Here is a 22,115-nt window from a genome sequence, read left to right as displayed (position 1 = left end):
ATCCTATGTCCGTTTCCTTGTTCTAAGCTACCTGCCCACCAATTTTCAGTCAAATCGATTCAGCCGTTCTTTAGTTATAAATAGTGTAACTAACACGACTTTCTTTTATATATATAGATATCAGATCAGGAACATATCCTTTGCATACATGGTTATTCCTCTGTTTACATCAACCAGTATTTGGAGAAATTAAACCTAGTCAACTAATCTGCTACTACAATTAATTACTTTATGGCCTTTCATTATTCATACATTACAATTTCATTGCGAAATTCCCATTTAATAATTACATGACAGTCAATTCTCAAATATGTAACGAATAATTAATTAATTGTTATAAATTGCTTAATTTATCTATAATACTGAACATTTATCAACTACTAGCTGTCGCCTGCGACCTCGTCCACCTGGTATTTAAAAAAACTTAACAAGTATGTGTTCTTCCAGGCTATGTTCTACATCTATGCCAAATTTCATTACAATCTGTTGAGCCGTTCCGGAGATACCTTCAAACAAACATCCATCCATCCATCCTCCATCCATCTAAACATTCGCATTTATAATATTAGTAAGATTGTATGTTGACTTGTCATTGACCTGTGGGTTTTGATATTCCTGTTTTTTTTTCAAAGAGAGTCTGAGAGGTAATCATTGGTAGAGACATTTGTTGCACGAATGGGTTGTTTCGACTGATGCAATACTACGACTACAGAGAAGACACGGGTCAAGTGGAAATTATTCCGAGAGATGTGCATGCCGGAGCCCTAATTTTAATCCTCTTTCACTTCCAACCTTTTTCTCATACAGTAATAATGGGCAGAGAAAGTGGATTTGACGGAAGAATGAACGCATAGGAAAGGGATATATCCTCTTTCTGTACGTCCACTCCTCCGTCGATTTAGGGTAGACAACGCAATTCCTGATATCTATGGACAACGGTCACTTCGCAAATTTGGCATATTCTGGTGGTCGATTGTACGTTTGCCTTTGTCTGCCTGTCTGTCTGCCCAAAATCTCTGAAACGGCTGGACTGTTTTTGACCTGACTTTTAAGGGATGTTTACTGATTTATGTTGGAGATTAACAAAGTCTGATTTTCTATAGCTACGGACGAAGTCATGGGCAACAGCTATTTTACAATATATATGATGCGCTTGCATCAATATTTCTTGGAACTAGCATAGGAAGCTTTTTATAAAATAAATCCTGCAATATCTATATATATAAAAGAAAGTTGTGTTAGTTACACCATTTGTAACTCAAGAATGGCTGAATCGATTCGACTGAAAATTGGTGGGCAGGTAGCTTAGAACCAGGAAACGGAAATAGGATAATTTTTACCCCGTTTTTTATTTCTTTATTTTTTATTCCGCGCGGACGGAGTCGCGGGAAAAAGCTAGTTTAAAATAAATGTACCGTACAACTATAGGACTTAACAAATATTGGTTCAATTATTGGTACTCAATAGCGACGTTTCTAATGAATTTCCTTATTTATTTAGATAAAAAATATGAAAAAGAACTAGAATTTTGTCTTATTTAAACGTACAATTTTTATCACAGACATTAATACAGATGGAAGAACACATAGGCTACAAACTATTTTTTTAATTTAGCGCGGAAGGCAAGTCAATGTGTAGAAGCCATCGTAGGATTAACCTAAAGTAGTAGACATTCTTTAGACGTTTTAATAATAATACGAGGTACTTTGCCTTTTTTATAATCTATTTAACTCTAAGCTTATTTACACTGTTAAATATCATGGAAAAATTTATTGGACTATGATTTGATACAGGATGAGAAAAAAAAACATAGTTAAGTGATCCGTCCGCTTATGTTTTTGTTTTAAACGATTACTACGTTATAAAAACTTTAATGTTACATTTTATTGACATGTAATTACTGACTTCTTGATCTTTTATATTATTTATATTATAAAATTATCATTATACAATTATATTAGCTTTTGCCAGTGCGATTTCGTTAACGTGGAATAAAGAAAAACTTGGTCATGCATTCTTCCAGACTATGTTCTACTTTTGTACCAAATTTCATCGAGATCCGTTAAGCCCTTTTGAAGATACGTAATACTAAACATTCATCCATCCATCTAAATATTCGTATTTATAATATTAGTAAGATTCGTAAAAATACGAAAGCGAAGCGTCATTAGATTGTGCTTCGCTGTCGTATTCAATGTCGTTACGACTTGCTCTCTTTTATTTTTGTTTATAACTGCTCGTCTCAATTTTATAACTACCTCGAGCTCTATAGAGAACGACCTTCTCTATTACCAAAGAAGTTTTTTTTTTATATATATCACAAGATGGCAAACGAGCAAACGGCCACCTGAATTCGCCGAAATAGCTAGGCGACCGTTGCCCATAGACACTAATTGCAGATGCGTTGCCCACCTTTAATCAACGAAGAAGGGGTTAAATAATATCTGATTTACATAAAAAATCTGCTTAAATATAACTACAGTAATAGATTTTATAGTGTACATAATTCCTTCCTATTATGTCGTCTTTTTGATTTACGAGTATTATAGTCACTTGTACCTTCAAGTATTATTTTAAAGTCATAAGAGTATAAAACTAATAGGTATTCTGTTAGAGTTGATTACCGCCGGAGCATCAAGTCATAGAGCACTGTAAATTATTATTTATGTAAATTAATTGACGTAATTATGAGATATAAGTACAATATTTATTTATCTACAAGTCTTAATTAACATAACATAGTTATTAGCAACAACAATAAATCGGATTAGCAAAAAGTGCTGAAAAATTAGAAACAAAATATAAAATTAAAATTATGTGGTATCGTAGGAAGGTATCTAAATAATTAATTATAATTAATTCGAAATAATAAAACCATAGAGCACGACTAGCATAGACTAGATTCTTTGACTTTTAATTTAGGTAATATAACATAATGGCGGACAAGTCTTTTATAACTCTTTGCTTTGGTTAAAATATATTATGAAATATCAAATAGACTATTTTGTTTAATCACAAACTAATCTTCGGTCAACTAATTAACTAATCAAAATCTCTGTATTAAAAATATCATCATCCCTCTCATTATATTTGACAAAACAGAGATAATATTATGTTTTAAACGGGGTTTCGGTCTCAGAAACTTACGGTAAGTCAGTAATAATATATGTATAACACGACAACAATCATAGTAAAACGATGCCCACGTCATTCCTAACTAATTTAACATCAGTAGAGTTTTATTTTATAACACGATAATAACAGCAATTAACATGTTGTGTTCGTTGGACTTCCAATTTTAAACAAAGAATAAAATACTTCAGTATTTTTTATATTTAAACAAATAATAAAAATACTTCAGTATTATTTATATTTTAAACAAATAATGAAAATACTTAAGTATTATTTATTTTCTGATTATGATCATCAGCTTGAAATGTAGAGTGTGATGTCTAAATAAATGATTTGAAACTATGTTGGAACGTTAAATATTTTCAAGTTCTGTGTTCTGCTCGGAGCCCTTTATTCCACCAGCCTAGGTAGTTGTTTGCTAGTCAGTCTAAAACCTTTTATAAAACTCACATACAATTTATGATATATATTTAAGACTCCTTTACTTTTTTAATCATATTTTTATAACATATTGAAACATGACGACAATACAAGTATTCCGACTGTGGTAACCCACAGTAGACTGGTACTTTGTTAAGACCTTTTAACTTACTTACATTTTAAACTGTTCTAACATTAAAGATAGAAAACAAAGATGTCGTCAGCAAAGTGGTAGATGGATTCAAAGAATCGAGTTCGCGGATACACAAGTAGAAATAGTAAACAAGTGGTATTGGTACTGCTAAGTGATGCTCGTAAACTCTTGTGTTTTGATAACTTATAAAAGGTATAGGTTTTTGCTATCTTTATATTAAAAGCTACATGTTTTAACACTCGATTAGTAGTGTTAACGAAATAAGCTAAATGAAAAATGATAAGCTGTTGAGTTGGTCATTACAAGACATTTGCAGAACAAAGAAAGAACGACACAAAAAAGTATAAAAATTGTGTACCATCTGCAAGGATACTGTCAACCAGGAAATGGAAGCTCGGAAGAGTTGGATAATTGTTTCCATATGACGTAGGAACATCATACAAGCTTTTTAATCGATTATATTCCGTGTTAACATGTGATGAAGTCATCATTAATCTCAGTTTAAATCGTTTAAATTTGCCGGAGTTATTTTTATAAACTAATAAAAAACAAGCTTCTATTATTCTCGTTCATACAAGAAAGATCGTCAAGACGAATAAAACGATTCCAAACTCGATAAGGTTGTGTTATTTCACTGCGAAGCTCCTATGGCCAACTTCTACCTCCATCATCAGATCAGCATCATGATATCATATTACTGCATTGTCACGCGATTTATACATTTTCGCAAAATTTCAGCTCAATCAATAACCGCGAAATGATTTAAATTCAATTTTGCAAAATTTGATGACAAACATCGAGACAGGTGAAAAAAAAAGCTTGTAAAATCCATGAGTATGCCTGTTTTTTAACTAGTCTTAGTTTATTTTTAAACGTTACTGGCCACGTTTATTTTATGTATTTATTTTCTTTTTAAATTTAAAATTTACGATCAAGTCATTGACAAACTATGACCTTACCTCTTGACCGAGTGCAGAGCATTAAGACCAGAGGTTATCGCTTTTTTAATCAATACACCTTATTCATTTAATTAGGTGCTACTACGAAACTATTTAATGTTTTAAAGGTTATTTCTACATTTGCCAAATTGACCAAGATTTAAAGAAAAATAATTTTTTTAACTTAAAATGAGACGCATAGTTTTCTGAATAACGCTTCTTTAAGTATCTGCATATTGTCACTACAAGTAATGACTCAAGAAAGCATAAAACTAGGTATTACTTCTTATTTTTCTAGTTTTGCAGTATTTGTGGGGTTTGGCTTTGTTCAGCAACTCTTTCCAATTTGGTCTAGTCTGGTTTAGAATCTAGATTTATGTTTTTTTATTCTACGTGTTCACAAATCAAGTACAATATGTTAAATGGGTACTAAATGTGTATTTATAATGTCACAGTTGGATTGTCAGCTGGGTCAAGAGCCACTAAGCCTTGCCATCATTTCGATACTTAGGTAATGATGATGGTAGGTTTGACAGTTAACTGCAATCTTGTTTTTGCCATGGAAGTGAGCACAAAATTATAGAATTTAATATTAACTACTAGGAGTTTTATTTGACTGAATATTTTAAAATACAAAAAAGTTTTTTTTTTTTTTTGTATAATGATCATAATATCAAGCTGCAAAAGGCGCGTAAAAAATCACGTTCGAGGTCAAAATTAAATATGTATATAGTTTTATTAATTGTTGGCGTAATATAAATTTTCTATGCTTGCTTGCTTTTGACATTGAAGAAGTCAATGATTCAAGGTCGTCTGTCCTGTCTGTCAAATTACATATACCTACCTCTATTTCTGTTTCAAGAGAAATCTTGTAAGTATTAGGTTAGAATGCATGCCATGAAATAATATTAGCAACATGACTGGCCAATGAATACAATCGTTATATTTTTTTTAGGTACATCTTTTTAACCATTCTTCGATTAGTAAAAATTTGTTTGCACTTTTGACCTGCTATAAAATATCTTATCATCTCTTTTAACTTATAATCTCTTTTAATAAAAACCCAACAGTGTTACGCGGTAATGTAGTTTCCATGACAAATATTTTTGTCAACATTATTGAAAAAAAAAAACAACTACATCAAAGCGTTAGAGTTTAAAATGCAGTTTATTTGGAACACAAAGGAAACAAACAATGATTCATGGAGCACTTCAGTCGAGGCTGAGGTCACTGATGGGCACGGCGTCGAACAGTTTGCGCACCTCACTCACTATCTTGGACACGATCACCTCCACGATAGGTGGCGACACTTCCGCGAAGATGTCGCGCCAGTTGCTGTTCGCGTAGTCTAACACTGCGTTAGCTGCAACAAGGATCAAGATATGATATAAAAAAAAAGGATCCATTTAATAAAATAAAAAAAAACAGACTAGTCATTCCCAATGAAAAAAAAAACAGTGTGTTTCAGAACATGTGAATGTTGTCTTGAATGGCTTTTGTGTTATTTCAGAGCAATATATAAATTGAATGACACAATATCTGAATTAAACACTGAATACCTTCGAAAATCGTATTCTCCTTTTAGACCGACAAAAGAGTAAACTAGTTATAATGTCCATCTCACCCAGCTGTGTATTGCCGCCAAACAAGTTCTGGAAGCGGAACTCAGCGCCAGTGAGGACCTCAGAAGAGTGCCGCCAGTTCTCCACGGTCCAGTAGCGCTGGCCTTGCCGCTCGCGCTCGCCTACCGCGAACTCCATCTTCACCAGGATATCACCTGCGAGATAACAACTGGGATATAAATCTGAACACGAGAAATTATTACATGCTTGAAGAAGATACTTAAATATTCAAATAAATGATCCAATTTAGTCGAATGAACATTTCGTTTCGGTATTTTAAAGACCTATTTCATTATCTGACTCTGACGATCGCGGCTAGGAAAATAGCAGCCTCGTACGCGTGGAAAAGGGCTGTTAGTGACAACCACCATTATGTCAGAAAAACTTCATTGTTGCATTTTACGATTTAACTCAAAAATTACTAATCGTTTAGTGAGATTACTTATTAGCGTGTGACTTACGTATTTTGATCTTGTATCTGCCGTGGCCCTCGATTGGCATGATGAGTAGTAGCCCACCCAGCTGGTAGTCGCCCACCAGCGTCACCGAGCACTTCACGTCAAGTTGTGTGCGCTGAGAGTAACGTCTGACAATGAAAACACACGTGAAATTATTAAATGTACTCTTTATATGATTCAGATCAATTGGATGGCACTAAAAAGATTTCTGAACTGAACATCTTCTACAAAAACTACACTAACTCTTAACACAGGGCTTCCACCGCATCTTCTGCTTTGATCCGAATTCTCTGGGTTTGAACGGTGCCCATTCGGGCTCCGGTTGGCGACTGCCAAGGACTTTACGTTAACAAACGGTCCTCTTCTTTTATTCGCGATAAGTCTTGGTCTACCCTTATAGAATTTTGGCATCCCTAAACACAGTACCCTTATGCTACGTAAAATACTTAACTGCCGAACTTTAGGTGTGTACTTACTTAACTCTCATCACCTCGCAGTTCCTTAAGCCCTTAACTACGGTGTTCCTAAATTCCATGTGCAGGCCGGACTGGTCCGCCACGATCCCGTCCAGGGTCATGGGGTCCAGGGGCTCCATCCCCAGTTCCGGAAGCCCCGCCGCCACCACCGGCACCGCGCGCTGCGTCGACGCCCGCAAGCACTGCGAGTCCCGAGCGTAACATGGCGTGATAAACGGAGCTGCAATACAATTGTTAGTTTACACCCTCAAAACACTTGTATACAGTAATAATATTGTCATATTCTTGAACAAAATAGTGTAGTAGTGAATGTCTCACAGTGGAATTTCACTGTTTATTTAATTATGTATGTATAAAAATATACAGAAGAATCTAGAACCTCCTGCATTTGAGAATCGGTTAAAAACAAACAAATTCTAACTTTACATTTCTTATAAAAGTCGGTAAAACTTGGCGAGTTATTTACCAATTTAATATTTATTTCACGATGAGTAAAGAAACTCGTAAAATTAACATACAAAACTACATTTTAAAAGCTATTTGCAATATTCTCTTAAAAAGTATCTAAACAATTATTTGCATATTTCAGAATTAGTTCAATTTTCCTTATTAACCAATAAAAGAAATATGATATAACTCGAAATTTTCGTGTAAGTATAATATAATATTAATTTTTTGTCCTTAAGATTAATAGTGTAGTAAATTCAAGGGCCAAGGGTGACCAGGAAACGCCAGCGAGTAGCTGCGGCATGTCACCAACCTTTTGAATAAACAAGGAAAGTTCATGGGGCATTGACACTACCTTTTTGGAAGAACATAAATAACTTTATGTCTATATACACTGAGAGATAATATTTAGTTAGGACCTTTAAGAACGATACGATTAACAACAAAAATGAATTACTTAAACAAAGCCATGCATTTTTTTATATCATGAGGTGGCAAACGAGTAAACGGTCACCTGAATCCGCCTTAATAGCGAAGCGACCGCTGAACAGATGCGTTGCCTACCTTTAATTGATAGAGGAGGAGACGCAGAGAAAGAAGATACTTATATTCTCTTCCTATGCGTCCCCTCCTTCGTCAAAACCACTTCCCCTTCCCATCATTTCCTTATAAGAAAAGGGTAGGAAGGGAACATGGACTAAAATTAGGCCTCCGGCACGCACACTCATCAGACGAAACGCGGAACACTTCACGCCTGTTTTCTGTGTGGTCGATTGCACCGGTCGATCCGGCCCATTCGTACACCCAACAAATATTGTTATTGCGGGAACTACAACTATTAATAAAGGTAGCTTACCAAGGCTGGCTTCCACCGCGCACAACGACCCAACAATAGCTACCACCAACAACCTCATTGTTACAATCTACTATACACAAAGACTAACAACGAACAAAGAAACATTACATATATAGACCTATCGATGTCTATAAATACACCAGTAATCGATTGTAAACGTTTATTTAATTGAAGAAAGATTTCAATTAAATATACATTTTTCATGACGTACACACTTTCATTTGAATATGTGATCAGCGTCAGGTCAATAAAAATTCTCGCCTCGAACCCACGGATTTACAGCCAAATTAGGTGTAACTAGGCTCTCTAGTCAACTACGCTGGGCCAGTGTAGATTAGTTGACTTTTACATCTTTGAATATCGGCGAAGATATGTGCAGATTGACAGTGATGGACGCCAGAAACAATACCATCTATAGTTCGAATGGGCCGGCTCGACCGGTGAAATAAGAAGACCGCCCACAAGTCAGGAATGATAAGTGTGCATGCTGGAAGCCTAATTTTAGTCCCCTATCCCTTCTCACCCTTTTCTTATAAGGAATAGGTGAGAAGAGGAAGTTGATTTGTCATACGATAGGAAGCATAGAAAGGGAAAATATCCTCTTCCTGTGCGTCCCCTGCGTTGCTTGAAGGTATAGGCAACGTATCTGTAATTGCGGATGTCTATGGGCAGCGGTCTCTTCGCTATTTCGGCGAATCAAAGTGGGCACCTGCTCGTTTTACAACTTATGATATAAAAAAAAGTTTGCGTCATCTTTTTTTCTGCTAGAACATTTGATAAATATACATTATGAAATTGGAAAATTAAAAAACACATTAGTACATGGCGGGCATCGTACCCAAGACCAGTTGTGTACAAGGCCAGTGCGTAACCGAAGCTTAGATCAAAAAACTCTGCAACAACAAATTAGTCTATCTTCGAGTATAGGAAAATTTGTGGTTTATATCTATTGAGGTAATTGTTTCTGAATAACTAAATAGATCAGAGTATGATGCGTGCAATTACATCGTAACATTAAATCGCTTTACATCAGTATTACATTATAATATTCGATAGAGGGAAGAAAAGATAATGATGCTTTTTAGTTTTATTTACTAGTTAAGCGTTGGTTTTCACCGCTGGAATATGTGTACCAAAACATATTATACATAATATATTGTTGTAAGGTCAGACCTGTTCTCGATACACCACTTGTAGAAAAATTACCTTGTTCTTTTTACCTTTACAAAATCCTTCCCTTTTGATAAATAAATAATAAGGTAGCAGTGAGTTGCGAACTCTGTTCGTACGGACACATTTCACACAGACACACGTCCTATTAGTAAATTTTTCCGCGTCATCATCTCCATGCGTACGAAATATTCAAACGACTCTCGCTTTTAAAGTGGAATATTGACAGAATCCCCGATAGTACATGCATCTTAGCTTTGGAAAAGATTGTAAATTTCTAGCTATCTATATATCTAAGTAGGTATATGGCATTTTCAAATTAGATTTTCGTCAATTACCAATAATTCTTGCTACACATAATCTTACGAAGTTCCCAATTGGTAATATGAAATTAGATTCTAGTGGTGATTCACAAAACGTTGTATTTGTCATAGTTTCAATCACTTTGAACAATCGGACTGTGGTTTTTCCATCAACTTATTTGAAATAAGTAAAAAAACATATATTTACGTTAAAATCTATCAAAATAACGGTCCCATTGTTCTGAAAGTGCTAAAAGGTCATGTCTCACCGCAAAACATAGCATGACATTCTCATAAGGTGTCAAAACACATCTCTATACCTCTCGCCTTATTAAAAATAAAAGGTATCAATGTTATGTTTCAACAGTGGAAAGCTATTGTTAAGTTACACTTGTTTGATCTGTCACCCTAATGAATGAGTAATTTAGGAATGTTCCTACCAACGTGTACGAAATAATCTCTGTTTTAATTAAGAAAAATTGAGATTACAATTACAAGGTCGACGACGCGTGAAATATGATTGAGGAGCAAAATAACAGTTTGAAAAAATAATAAATGTAGGCGTATAATATATTAGCAGTCGCCCTATTAGACATCGTTAAAACAATACTTATAATGTAGTCTATGTGTTCTTACAGACTATGTTCTATCCATCTAAACATTCGTATTTGGAAGATATATAATATGGATAAGATATGGATTTGTACCGTGTGATATTATACTCTTTAACAATGTACCTTTTTGTTTTAAAGAGCATCGATTCAGAACTGTTTTACATTGCTATTATATTTCAAAAGTCGCTTTGTTTCTTGTGGTAATGATACAGACTGTCATAATAGACACGGTAATTTAGAAAAGTTAGGAAAAATCATGCTATCGTGGGCCATATATCACAAATCTATAAAATATTAATGGAATATTTTAGTTAACTATAAATGTTATCGACGTTATATAGCTAAAAATTTAAAAACAAAGCCAGCGACCTCAAATTGTCCTTAAGAATTGCAGTATTTTAGCCTTAAACTTAGACGAGAAACATTTTATTATATTTCATTCCTCTGCGTATTTCTTTGTTTTCTTCGGAAAAGGTCAAATGAAGTTGACACAACGCTCAAGTGTAATGAACTTTTACTGCAAACTTGCTTAAAAAAATCATGAATGTCTTTACAATTTTCTTTTGTCCAAAATTGATGATTGACGCAAATACTTATCAGTTATTGATTTTTACGTAAAATAAGACACGAAGTTACAAGGTTTAAATGTCATAAGTATGTCCATACTCGTTGATATCCAATAAACTATTAAATTTCTTTAAAATGCTCCAGATGTCAATTATTCGATGACATCTGGTCAATAAGCAAAAAATATTGACATTACGGTAACACAGTCATGTTAATATCTGTTAATTTATAATCATTATGCAAAATTAATGATAAATGTTGACATTGTACAAGTCCTGTCCCAACAGACGCCTTTTTTATTTAAATACTAGCTGTCGCCCGCGACTCCGTCCGCGCGCAGTTAAAAAAAAAACTTAATAGCGGTATGAAAAATAGATGTTGGCCGATTCTCAGACCTACTGAATATGCTCACAAAATTTCATGAGAATCGGTCAAGCCGTTTCGGAGGAGTTTAACCACAAACACCGCGACACGAGAATTTTATATATTAGACTAGCTTTTACCCGCGACTCCGTCCGCGCGGAATAAAAAAACGCACACAAGATAAAAAAGTTCCTATGTCCGTCTCCTAGTTCTAAGCTACCTCCCCATCAATTTTCAGCTAAATCAGTTCGACCGATCTTGAGTTATAAATAGTGTAACTAACACGACTTTCTTTTATATATATAGATTATCGATTTCCACACATACGGAAATGCAATGCTGCGAAACCATAATACCTCAAATCAATATATCCATTATAAAAAGGTGTTAACTTAATTTTCAATTCACGGAGTAACCATAGTCCATGTTTAAAATTAATAACTTCATGTGACATTTCATTAAATTGATGAATGCGTCATTATACCCAGTACTTAATCTTTGAAAAATATTTATTTAGTCATATATTTGCTTGTACAGATTGTTTTTTTTTTACCTTTCAAAATGACAAATATATTGTTTAATGTGTATTATTTTGTATATGGAAATAATTTCATCGACAAAAATGTATTTAATGGTATGGTTTAGGAAATAATACAATGTACCGGACCTTGGCCGGCATGACCAAGTTAAATTGGATAAATGTAAACTAGTACCATCTGTTTTAGTAATCTTTATTTCTTTGTTATAAACACTATTTACAGTAAATTACAAGAGCACATACAATTTTGTTCTTATATTGTTACTATCTTGCATTCCACTTCGCGCCTAAATCTGTCGTTTTTCTTTTTATTGTCCTTTTACTTGATAAGGTGTAGGTATTCTCGGTGGTCAGTTATTACGTCAAAAATATTACATAATTAAATAATTATATTTTCATAAATAATCTAATTAACATAAAATATATTATGACCCTTGCGCTTGTTTTGTTAGCGCCATCTGTCGGTCTAATTATTGACTGACCAGTAATAATAAAAATTATCATCCTGTCTTCACCATCATCTTGACAACCATGGTGAAGTTATTGTCATCATTAACCTTGCCGAAGTAACCGGTTTATTTCGCGCAGCCTCAGTCAATCCAGTCAATTATTGTTGGAATTTAAACTGCATTGACCTGTGCGTTGAAATTGTTTGACTACACAAATCATTTAAATATTCTATAATTATTCGTGTCCTGTATACATAACAGCTTTAAATTTTTTTTGTTAATTACGTAAAAAATATATAAAAGAATGTTAATAAGTGAGACCGTAATTATGAGCTATTTTATGAATTCGAGAAGCGACAATTTTTTTCCTATTTTTTAGTATGAAAAAATCTGTTATGTTAATTCGATGTACTTCGTAATAAAATAATTGCCACTACTTCCGCCGTTGAAGAAAATCTGTGCGACTTCCCGCGCAAACTGACATTTCAACTACCTCAAAGACCAAATTAATTGGACCTGCAATTCCATTGTATTGCCGAAATAAACGGTGTCTTTAATTATAGTCTCATTAAATGAAGTAAATTTGTCAATTATTTATCGAACATTGGGTTCTGCATTAATGTTTAGAGAAATACATGTTAATATTGCCTCTTAGGCGTGCCTCTTTTAATGCCGAATGTGGCCTATGGAGAGAAATTAGCATATGAAATTAATTTCACTTGCAATATAAGCTATATTCATGCTGTTTGCTTAAAGAATAACAAAATTAAATCTAATCTAATCACACTAGATATATAAACCACCTTCAAATGTTATTGCATCGTTCTTAAGAATAACTCGACAAACCAAGAACATTGATTTATTAAATTAAAAAAATTCCCGCCTTTTGTAAGGATTTTCAATAGTTTTTAGTAACATGTCACATAGAAAAAGAAGTAAATTATAATTTTTGTAAATGTTAATGTCAAATATGTTTTCTTTGTCTTTTATTTTTCTATGTACCTATACAGTGTAGCAGTTACGAGGATAATCTTTCTTCTAATATAATATTATAAATGCGAATGTTTAGTTGGATGGATGGATGTTTATTTGAAGGTTCAACGGATCTTGATGTGTAAATCTTGATTTGTAGATATCTTCTACCCCTTATTTTTATCATCAATCCGCTCAACAATTTTCTTATAATGAATGTCGCCGTAAAATTGAATATGTAGTTATTTTCCAATCTCACTAGTTTTGATTTATAGGATGTATACATGGGGATTTAAATGATTACTTCATTTCACAACTTTCTGTCGTTTAACGGTGAACGATAAAAATCTGGTAAATTGTCGCACAAATATAATTTTGAACCCTAAAAATTTGCTATTATCAGAATGCGACATACCAACTTTTAAAGTATGTTATACTATATCAAACAAAGCCTTGGTCAACAAAAACTTGTCCTCTTATAACAGTTTTTTATTCGAACATAATAGCGTAGCGTCTAATGCTAGCAATTTTAAAATTCATTCAAAATAAAACTACGCTATTATAGATTAATGAATAGAGTAATTTTGTCATTACTGTCACAATTTTTCACAATGTTAGAATTTGAAATACATATACATAGCTATTACACTTTTTTACTCGACTTACCGTGGGTTTCTGAAAGTTAAATCGCCGTTTTAAACATATCTCTATTTTGTCAAAGGTAATGAGAGAGTGAGAAGGATAACGACATGTTTTATATATAGAGATTTTTGTCTCAGAAACCAACGGTCACACTTACAAAAGTAATGTTTTTCGCGTCTATGCAAATATGTTTTTTTGTATATTGTGGAATTTAATGTATGTAAATTCTATTGCGACAGCTTAGAGCCCAAACAACTGAACCTATTTTGATGAATGAGGTGGCATATGGTTCGTCTTATTCCCCTGAGTCTATAGTGTAAAAAAAATTAAAAAATGCTATGTCTCTTAAGAAATGCTTACAATTTTTTGCAGAATAGTTTGACAACTAACTTGCTACCACATTTTTTAATACAACAGAACATTATAGTGTTTTAAACACGTTTGTTTCGTATAAAAATTTACCTATGACGTATGTTTTCTTTTTTCGTACAGCAACTGAACCTGTTTTTAAATTTATTAGTTTCCGAACCTGTTTTATATAATTCTAGGTGAACGTACGTAGGAAAGAAGAAGACAAAATCACTTCAAGAGTCTGTAAAAATAATATTAAATGTCATAGTGCACGCAAAATGTTTCACTAAACCTGTTAAACTCCTTTTTTAAATATTTTTATGGGTTACTAACTAAAGTTTGAAACAGCTTTCAAAATGGACAAGCAAGTATTTTTATTAACATTGATTTGAAGGATTTCGGATAGTATTAATTGCCATCTTCTTAATTAATATCATAAATGCGAATGTTTGGATGGATGGATGTTTGTTTGATTGTATCTCCGGAACGGCTCAACAGATTTCGATGAAATTTGACACAGATGTAGAACATAATCTGTTCTGTTATTCTATTACGTCTATTTTTTTATTCCGCGCAGACGGAGTCGCGGGCGACAGCTAGTGTAGCTGTAAAATTTTCGATTCTTAACCACAATAATAAAATGATTTTTTTTGATCTTTTCTAATTAGTAGGTTTTACGGAAAGTTCGTGCTATTTTCAATAGGTAAAACAGACTTGTCTAAAACAGGAACACTTTAGCTACATCTGGAAAAAAATCGTTTGGATACGATACGTTAAATTTTATCACTGTTATACGCCTAGAATATGGTGGAAAAAAGGGCCGAAAACCCAAAAAAATAAGACGCGTTTATGTTCGGTTACAATCACTCCGGTCACGAATTGTTTATTTTATTTTTTTATTGTGGTTACTAACATTAGTTTTTAAGCCTTAATTAACCCTAGAATAACAATTTTATATGAATTATTATTATTATTATTAAATTCTTCGTAAAAATCGGCACTGATTTCCCGGATGACATAATAATATGTGTTCAGAGTTCAATTTTCCTTCCGAAGTTAAGAAAGTAAGATTGAAATAAATTTAGTATGAATTTCCACTCATACAAAAACTTGTATCTGTTTTGTACACTGGTCAACACAAGAACACGCATGTGAACTTCACATGCGTATTCAGCACCGCTTACTGTACTACACCTTTTTGTACATTTTCGTAAGATATAAAAGACAGGCGCGGTAAAAACACAGCGCAGTGTAGAATACAGAGTCGTATAAGTTGGCTTTAAGTTAATTATTAATTTATATAACTTTTAAATTAACAATGGGTGTGTCAGTGTACATTTTGGCGGCTGTTTATTTTGCGGTGGGCGTTATGGCGGGAATCCTTCGTGAGTTTTTTTTTTTTTTAAACAAGCAAAGCTTTAAGCATGCATATATAAAGTATACATCAAAAGAAATTCGTTGTTAAATGAAATGTAAATAAGTAATGTTTCATAAAAATCTAAATCACATGAATTCGCGGAAACTCATAGGAACAGGGTATTTCCCCTTCTTACGCGTCCCTTACTCCGTCAAATCCACTTCCTCTTGTAGGATAGGAAGAAGAGGACTAAAATTAATCCTCCGGCACTCACACTTATTAGACGAAAATGATATCCGTTCTTTGACTTATTAATTTAAATAGTTAAACAGCCTATCTGTCTCGATCGAAATATAACAGCGGCCAGACTAGAAGGTCATTTTTACCCTTAAATTAATAATTAAATTGAAAAAAAAAACTCGTTCACTTCTTTATTATAATATGTCTACTTGACACTCCGCTATCTATGAGTTAAAATAATTTGCCTATTTGTGGGACTTTCGGATATAAAAGTTGGATTTAAGCGTTAGCTTCCACAGCCAAATCACCTGTTTAAAAATACAGCTACATTTTTTTTTTCAAAACAAAAGAGAGGGATGACAAAATGTTTTATGCTGGTATTTCGGGAGTGGATACTCACGAAAATATGTGCTTAAACAATGTGCAGGGGACCTAGTACGAATATTTGTGACAATCGTCATCGTATCGTCATATCGTCAATTATGTCTAAATTAGTATAAGATTTTTGATGTACTTTATAAGCGATACACTGCACAAGTTTTAATCAAAATTTTGTCGGTGACGAAACGATGGTGTTTGTCACAAATATTCATACTAGGCCCACAGAACAGTGTTTAAGTTAGCAAATGATACAACGTGTTTTTGTATTTGTCAAGTACAGTCGTAAAGAAAGATGATACGTTACGTGTACATAATGATACTTTAGTTTTATTTCAAATCATACATTACGTGAACACATAATACATATGTTGAACATACTCCATTATTTACTTTACTCTTTGATTGTATTTGTCGTTATAAATATTATGATGTAAGTTTGCATACATCGTAATGGAATATTGAACAGAATTGCACAAATATCTAATTTTAATACTTGAATATTTGGCATTTCATAGATATTGTAAGCCGAAAGCTTAGCATAGCTATAAGGCTCCAAATATCAATTATAAGTCTCTAGCAATTTTACAATAAATTAACGGAATATCTTCAGTAATTGGACTGTCGTAATACCACTACTACTAGTGCCCATTTACTACTAGTCTACTATCGTTACTAGCGAGAACTGGAAGACCTCTATAAGTGAGAAAAAAATTGCAGTCCCTTGTAAAATAATTACAAAAAAGTATATAATATATCTATATATATATATATATATATATATATATATATCTCTATATATATAAAAGAAAGTTGTGTTAGTTACACCATTTATAACTCAAGAACGGCTGAATCGATTTGACTGAAAATTGGTGGGCAGGTAGCTTAGAACCAGGAATAGGACATAGGATAATTTTTACCCCGTTTTCTATTATTTTTTTTTATTCCGCGCGGACGGAGTCGCGGGAAAAAGCTAGTATATATATATATATATAAAAGAAGGTCGTGTTAGTTACACTATTTATAACTCAAGAACGGCTGAATCGATTTGACTGAAAATTGGTGGGCAGGTAGCTTAGAACCAGGAAACGGACATAGGATGATTTTTACTCCATTTTCTATTTTTTATTCCGCGCGGACGGAGTCGCGGGTAAAAGCTAGTTACATATAAAATCCCCGATGTTCAAATACTTCAAATACCTTTCTCAACGCACTTAAGAACGACCGTCAACTAACTAACAGAAGGCCATTTCATATTATTCTATTCTTCCTTCTTTCTCTGATATGATAACTTTTTAAGATTAGAGAATGGAAAAAATCATGGAAAGAGGGAGTAGAAATATCTTAAACTGTCTTGTTCTCGGTAATCGTTATAAAAATGCTCTTTCTCAGTAAGCTGAATAATGAACTTAAGAAATGCTTATCGCTAAAATTGCTAAAAATATGACCTTTATTATTTTCCATTAATATTTTACATAATCATATCTAGTCTAAAGCAATCTTAATAATATTTTAAATGCGAAAGTTTAGATGGATGGATGGATGGATGTATGTTTGTTTCAAGGTATCTACGTAACGGCTCAACCGATCTGGATGAAATTTAACGCAAATGTAGAACATAATCTGGAAGAAAACATCGGCTACTTATTAGATTTTTTTAACTCCGCGTGGATAGAGTCGCGGTCGACAGCTAGTGGACTCTTAAATCTTATTATGCAAGTATGTTAAAAGGAAATAGAGGTTAGTTATGTAAGGTTGTAAAGGTTGAAGACTCAATGTCACCGCCGTGGCTGCCCTTCTCACGTGATACCAAGTTGTTAAGATGTTTATTGTAAGATTAGCTTAATAAATGTACTCTATGTTATGTGACTTTGTATGCGATAAGCACAATATAACTTAATAGTTTTAAAGTCCACTATAAATTTAACTTATCGATTATGGCTATAGATGGGACATTTTAATAGGTGGTCATATTTGACACTTCGTCAAAATCCAACAACGTAACCTTGTACCGGCGGACATAAATATTATTATTTTTTTGAATTTAGAACTGCACAATTGCTTACGCGAATTATGTTCGCTAATGAAAATGAATGCCATGCATTGATGCGATTGATCAAAAGCGATTGTTCTCTGGAATATATATATTTTTCTTTTTTTTATCTTGAATATACAAATACTGTCAGTGTTCCATTATGTGTTCATTAACGCGATCGTATCGGTATCAAGTTTAAGGCGGTATTTCGAGTGTGACAACACCGGTCAGTACTAGGGCGACATTGCACAAGTGTTGACACACCGAGACTTTTTTCTACATTTCAAAATCGTTAATAATGTTAAGAAGACTTTTTAAAAAGACATAAATTGTTGATCAGTATCAATAGTGACGAAATCGTGTAAGCGAGTAAAATTTATGGAATGTTTTAACGAATGCTACAGAATATCGTGTATGTCTTGGTCTGTAAACTATTTAAATAAAATTATTAAAACTATTAAATAATATTAGTAAAACTATGCTATATAAGTATGTAAATGGTTCAATGTGTAGGCTGCAACATCCCGCGTTGCGGTACAAAGGAAGACAGTTGCAACGAATAAATACAACTGTTCAATGACTATAACGTTGACGAAACGGACGCCGGACACACGATCTTATGCAACACATGCAATAAACAAATGTTCTTTCAAGCGACAGCAATTTTTACAAATCCCAAAATTAAGTCTAAATCTAGAAACACCAAAAATGACAAAGTTTAAAAAAGTTTGGAATAGCAACTTACTACCCGTGGAACCACGGCCTTCGTCAGCCCATGATCTAGATAAGATATAGGGGACCCTAGTAGGAAAAATCTTTTTTTTTTTATTCCAAAGGAGCGCTATGTGTGATCTAATTTTAATGCCCATGCGTGTATAATTTATTTCCTTACCAATATTTTCTTTCCAGCACCCTTCATCAAGCCTTGTTCGATCAGCGATCCAAACTTGAACCAGTGCATAGAGAAGTCCATAGAGTTGGCGGGGCCAAAGTTCGCTGACGGGATCCCGGAGCTAGGCATCGCGCCGCTTGACCCCGTGCAGCTGGGAACCGTAGTGGTCGACAACCCAGCACTCAAGCTTACCTTCAGTGATACCGTTGTTACTGGCCTCAGGGACTTCAAAGTTAACTCTTACAAGTCAGTAGTCTACCTTGATCAATTCTGAGATGAGCCACTTTAATTATACACATATAAATGAATGGCTAACAATGTTCTTTTCCAGAATGAACACGGACAAAGGCAAAGCGGTGCTGGACTTCACCGCGAACGTGACGCTGAAGGCCAACTACGTGATGGATGGCCAGGTGCTCATCCTGCCCATCAGGGGAGACGGACAAGCCAAGATTAAGATAAGTGAGTAAACATTAGAACTTCGAAACATTAAACCTGACATTAAGCCAGTACAAATAGTAGCGCTGGCTTAGCACTGGTTCACCGGCGCCAGTTTAAATTATGCCAGTTGTATGCCAGCTCTGATTTTGAGCCCTACTGTCCTACTGTATTGACGTAATGTAAACCAGGCATAAAATAACACAAATTTTAGATAGTTACTCTTAGAAGTTAGTGATATTTATTCGGGTTAACTAGATCTTTGCAATACTATGGTTATGTTATGTGGAAAAAAACTTTCTAGCCAATCTGAACATCGTAATCAAGTACGACTACGCGACAACTGACGGTCACTGGGTGGTCTCCGGATACAAAGACAGCTACAAGATGGACCGCGCACAGTTCAAGTTCACCAACCTCTTCGGTGGGAATAAGGAGCTGGGTAAGAAAACTTCATCACGTATACTCGTGAACCTTAGATTTAGGCTAAGAACTAATCTTATAATTTATATTAAATCAGGAATATCTACTTATTTCAAAACTTAATCAAATCCTAACTATACACTAGTTTGGAATTGTTCAAGGACAAAATATTTTCAAAGTTTTAAACAAGATGAGCTGACTTAGGTCTATATTCTGTCAAAAAACAATTGTTTTACAATACATAACAAACATACAACACAACTACTTACATACGAAGTCTATTTCAGCGGACACGACTCTTAGATTCGTGAACGAAAACTGGAGTATCATAATGTCAGAGATCGCGCCGCCGGCGATCAAGGAGATTATAAGGAACTGCGTGGAGGAGGTCAAGAAACTGTTCGCAGGCGTCCCCGCTTCGGAGCTAGTACTTCTCTGAATGGTTCGGGATGTTTGCTCAACGCTCAAAGTCATCAGTGCATGAAGGATCGCTCCATTCGTTACCTTCTAGAACATTTGATTAACATCGTAGTTGTATTCGAGATCTTTCTCACCATTCTGTCAGCTGGTTTTGTAGTTCATTTTTCTGCATCATCTTTTCTTAGGAGACTTGTCTTTATTCCTCACATTTTTTACCTCTTATGGCTTTTTGGCAGATACATCTAGTTATAATCTTTATAAATAATTTTCTGCTGATAAATACAGGAGGCTCTAAAAATAATTCTATTATTCTCAAGTTGTTACTTTTGTTTCTTTATGAATTTATTCAACAATAGCTTTTGCCGACGACTTTGTCCCCACAAATTAAAAAAAAAACTATTAATAAATATAGCCTATGTCATTCAGTGATGTAGCTTTCTAATGGCAAAAGAATTTATGAAATCGATTCAGTAGTTGTTGAGTTTATTCGTTTCATACACAATAATAAAAATCTTTCCTCTTTACTCTTTAAATTAGTATGTATTACTATAGATAGACGCTATTTCTAATGGTATTTTCACGTACGCTCATTTTCATGCAGAACATTATGATCACATACTTACCATACCTATGTTATTAAACCTAACAACAACATAATTTATTTTAATTCTTAGCATGGTCATATAATAAGTTCAAATCCACTACTCACGAAAGAAAACTCTCAGGGTGAGTCAGTGGCGTGGTGCGTGTTAAATAATATATTATTAAATATAGACGATGAGGAAAATATTTTTTTTTCCAGCAAACACTATCGGAAATGTGATCAACGCAAACTGGGAGCCCGTCATCCGAGACATCGCACCGGTCGCATTCCAAAACATCATCGCCGCCTGCGTGAACGAAGCCAAAAAACTCTTTGCCGCCGTTCCCGCCAACCAGTTGCTTTTACCTTGAACCATAGACAAAATCGTAGCTGACAACCCTAAGCCCATAGATTATATTACAAGATTCAATATAAAATTGCAAACCACATGCATTATGCAATTTCAAATTTGCAACATAACATGTGCACATTTGCAAGGGCAAACTGCAATTAATAAAATCGTTGCTCAAATTAAAACTCGATTTCGTGCTCTTTCGTAAATATTCATTCATTTCAGAAAGTTGTCTTTATGAGTCTTGTAAAAATATTATATTCAAGTGTTTTGTTTGAAATACCTCATAGTTTCTTTGCCAACTGTTGTTAATTTATTTGAGCTTTTTTTTTCAAGTTCTACAAAACGCAAAACTCCCAGAATTATGCCTACCCCAGATAACAACTAACAAAACTAGTTGCATCACATCATGTTTTTTTCTTTAATTTTTAAAAAGATTTAAAATATTTGGCATGGGTGTAAGATATAAATAGTTAGGTGAAAGTGATAATACTGTTTAGAATTTTGTGATAATTATAGTTAAGTT

At 33.8% G+C, this 22,115-nt stretch overlaps 2 protein-coding genes across 3 annotated transcripts; one reads left to right on the top strand and one right to left on the bottom strand.

Annotated features, from left to right (window-relative positions):
• Positions 1 to 5,852: 5,852 nt before the first annotated feature.
• Positions 5,853 to 20,564, bottom strand: LOC106709732 (protein takeout). The gene is made up of 5 exons (XM_014501587.2): positions 20,504 to 20,564; positions 7,201 to 7,420; positions 6,728 to 6,852; positions 6,269 to 6,421; positions 5,853 to 6,007 (listed from the first exon to the last, which is right to left on the bottom strand). Exons 1-5 carry the CDS (start codon positions 20,562 to 20,564, stop codon positions 5,856 to 5,858), a joined length of 711 nt encoding a protein of 236 aa, XP_014357073.1. The 3' UTR covers positions 5,853 to 5,855.
• Positions 15,772 to 21,734, top strand: LOC106709730 (circadian clock-controlled protein daywake). Of its 2 annotated transcripts, none has more exons than XM_014501583.2 (6): positions 15,772 to 15,856; positions 19,391 to 19,619; positions 19,705 to 19,835; positions 20,116 to 20,253; positions 20,522 to 20,676; positions 21,457 to 21,734. In XM_014501583.2, the coding sequence occupies exons 1-5, from the start codon at positions 15,790 to 15,792 to the stop codon at positions 20,671 to 20,673; spliced, it is 717 nt and encodes a 238-aa protein (XP_014357069.2). In that variant the 5' UTR covers positions 15,772 to 15,789; the 3' UTR covers positions 20,674 to 20,676; positions 21,457 to 21,734. The 2 variants fall into 2 exon arrangements, with proteins under 2 accessions (XP_014357069.2, XP_014357070.2); XM_014501584.2 differs by lacking the exon at positions 15,772 to 15,856 and adding an exon at positions 18,845 to 18,893.
• Positions 21,735 to 22,115: the final 381 nt, after the last annotated feature.

The sequence above is a fragment of the Papilio machaon genome, chromosome 11, assembly GCF_912999745.1.
Source record: "Papilio machaon chromosome 11, ilPapMach1.1, whole genome shotgun sequence".
Lineage (NCBI taxonomy): Eukaryota > Metazoa > Arthropoda > Insecta > Lepidoptera > Papilionidae > Papilio > Papilio machaon.
Note: the sequence above shows the minus strand (reverse complement) of the source record. Positions and strands in the feature narration are given on the sequence as shown.

Excerpts from the sequence above, each read along its gene's own strand:
- LOC106709730 (XM_014501583.2), top strand. The coding sequence starts at position 15,790 with ATGGGTGTGTCAGTGTACATTTTGGCGGCTGTTTATTTTGCGGTGGGC. Across the intron at positions 19,836-20,115 it reads ACAAGCCAAGATTAAGATAA|CCAATCTGAACATCGTAATC; the intron begins GTGAGTAAACAT and ends AAAACTTTCTAG. Across the intron at positions 20,254-20,521 it reads CGGTGGGAATAAGGAGCTGG|CGGACACGACTCTTAGATTC; the intron begins GTAAGAAAACTT and ends AGTCTATTTCAG.
- LOC106709732 (XM_014501587.2), bottom strand. The coding sequence starts at position 20,564 with ATGATACTCCAGTTTTCGTTCACGAATCTAAGAGTCGTGTCCGCTGAA. Across the intron at positions 6,853-7,200 it reads TGCGAGGTGATGAGAGTTAA|ACGTTACTCTCAGCGCACAC; the intron begins GTAAGTACACAC and ends TTTCATTGTCAG. Across the intron at positions 6,422-6,727 it reads CAGATACAAGATCAAAATAC|GTGATATCCTGGTGAAGATG; the intron begins GTAAGTCACACG and ends GTTATCTCGCAG.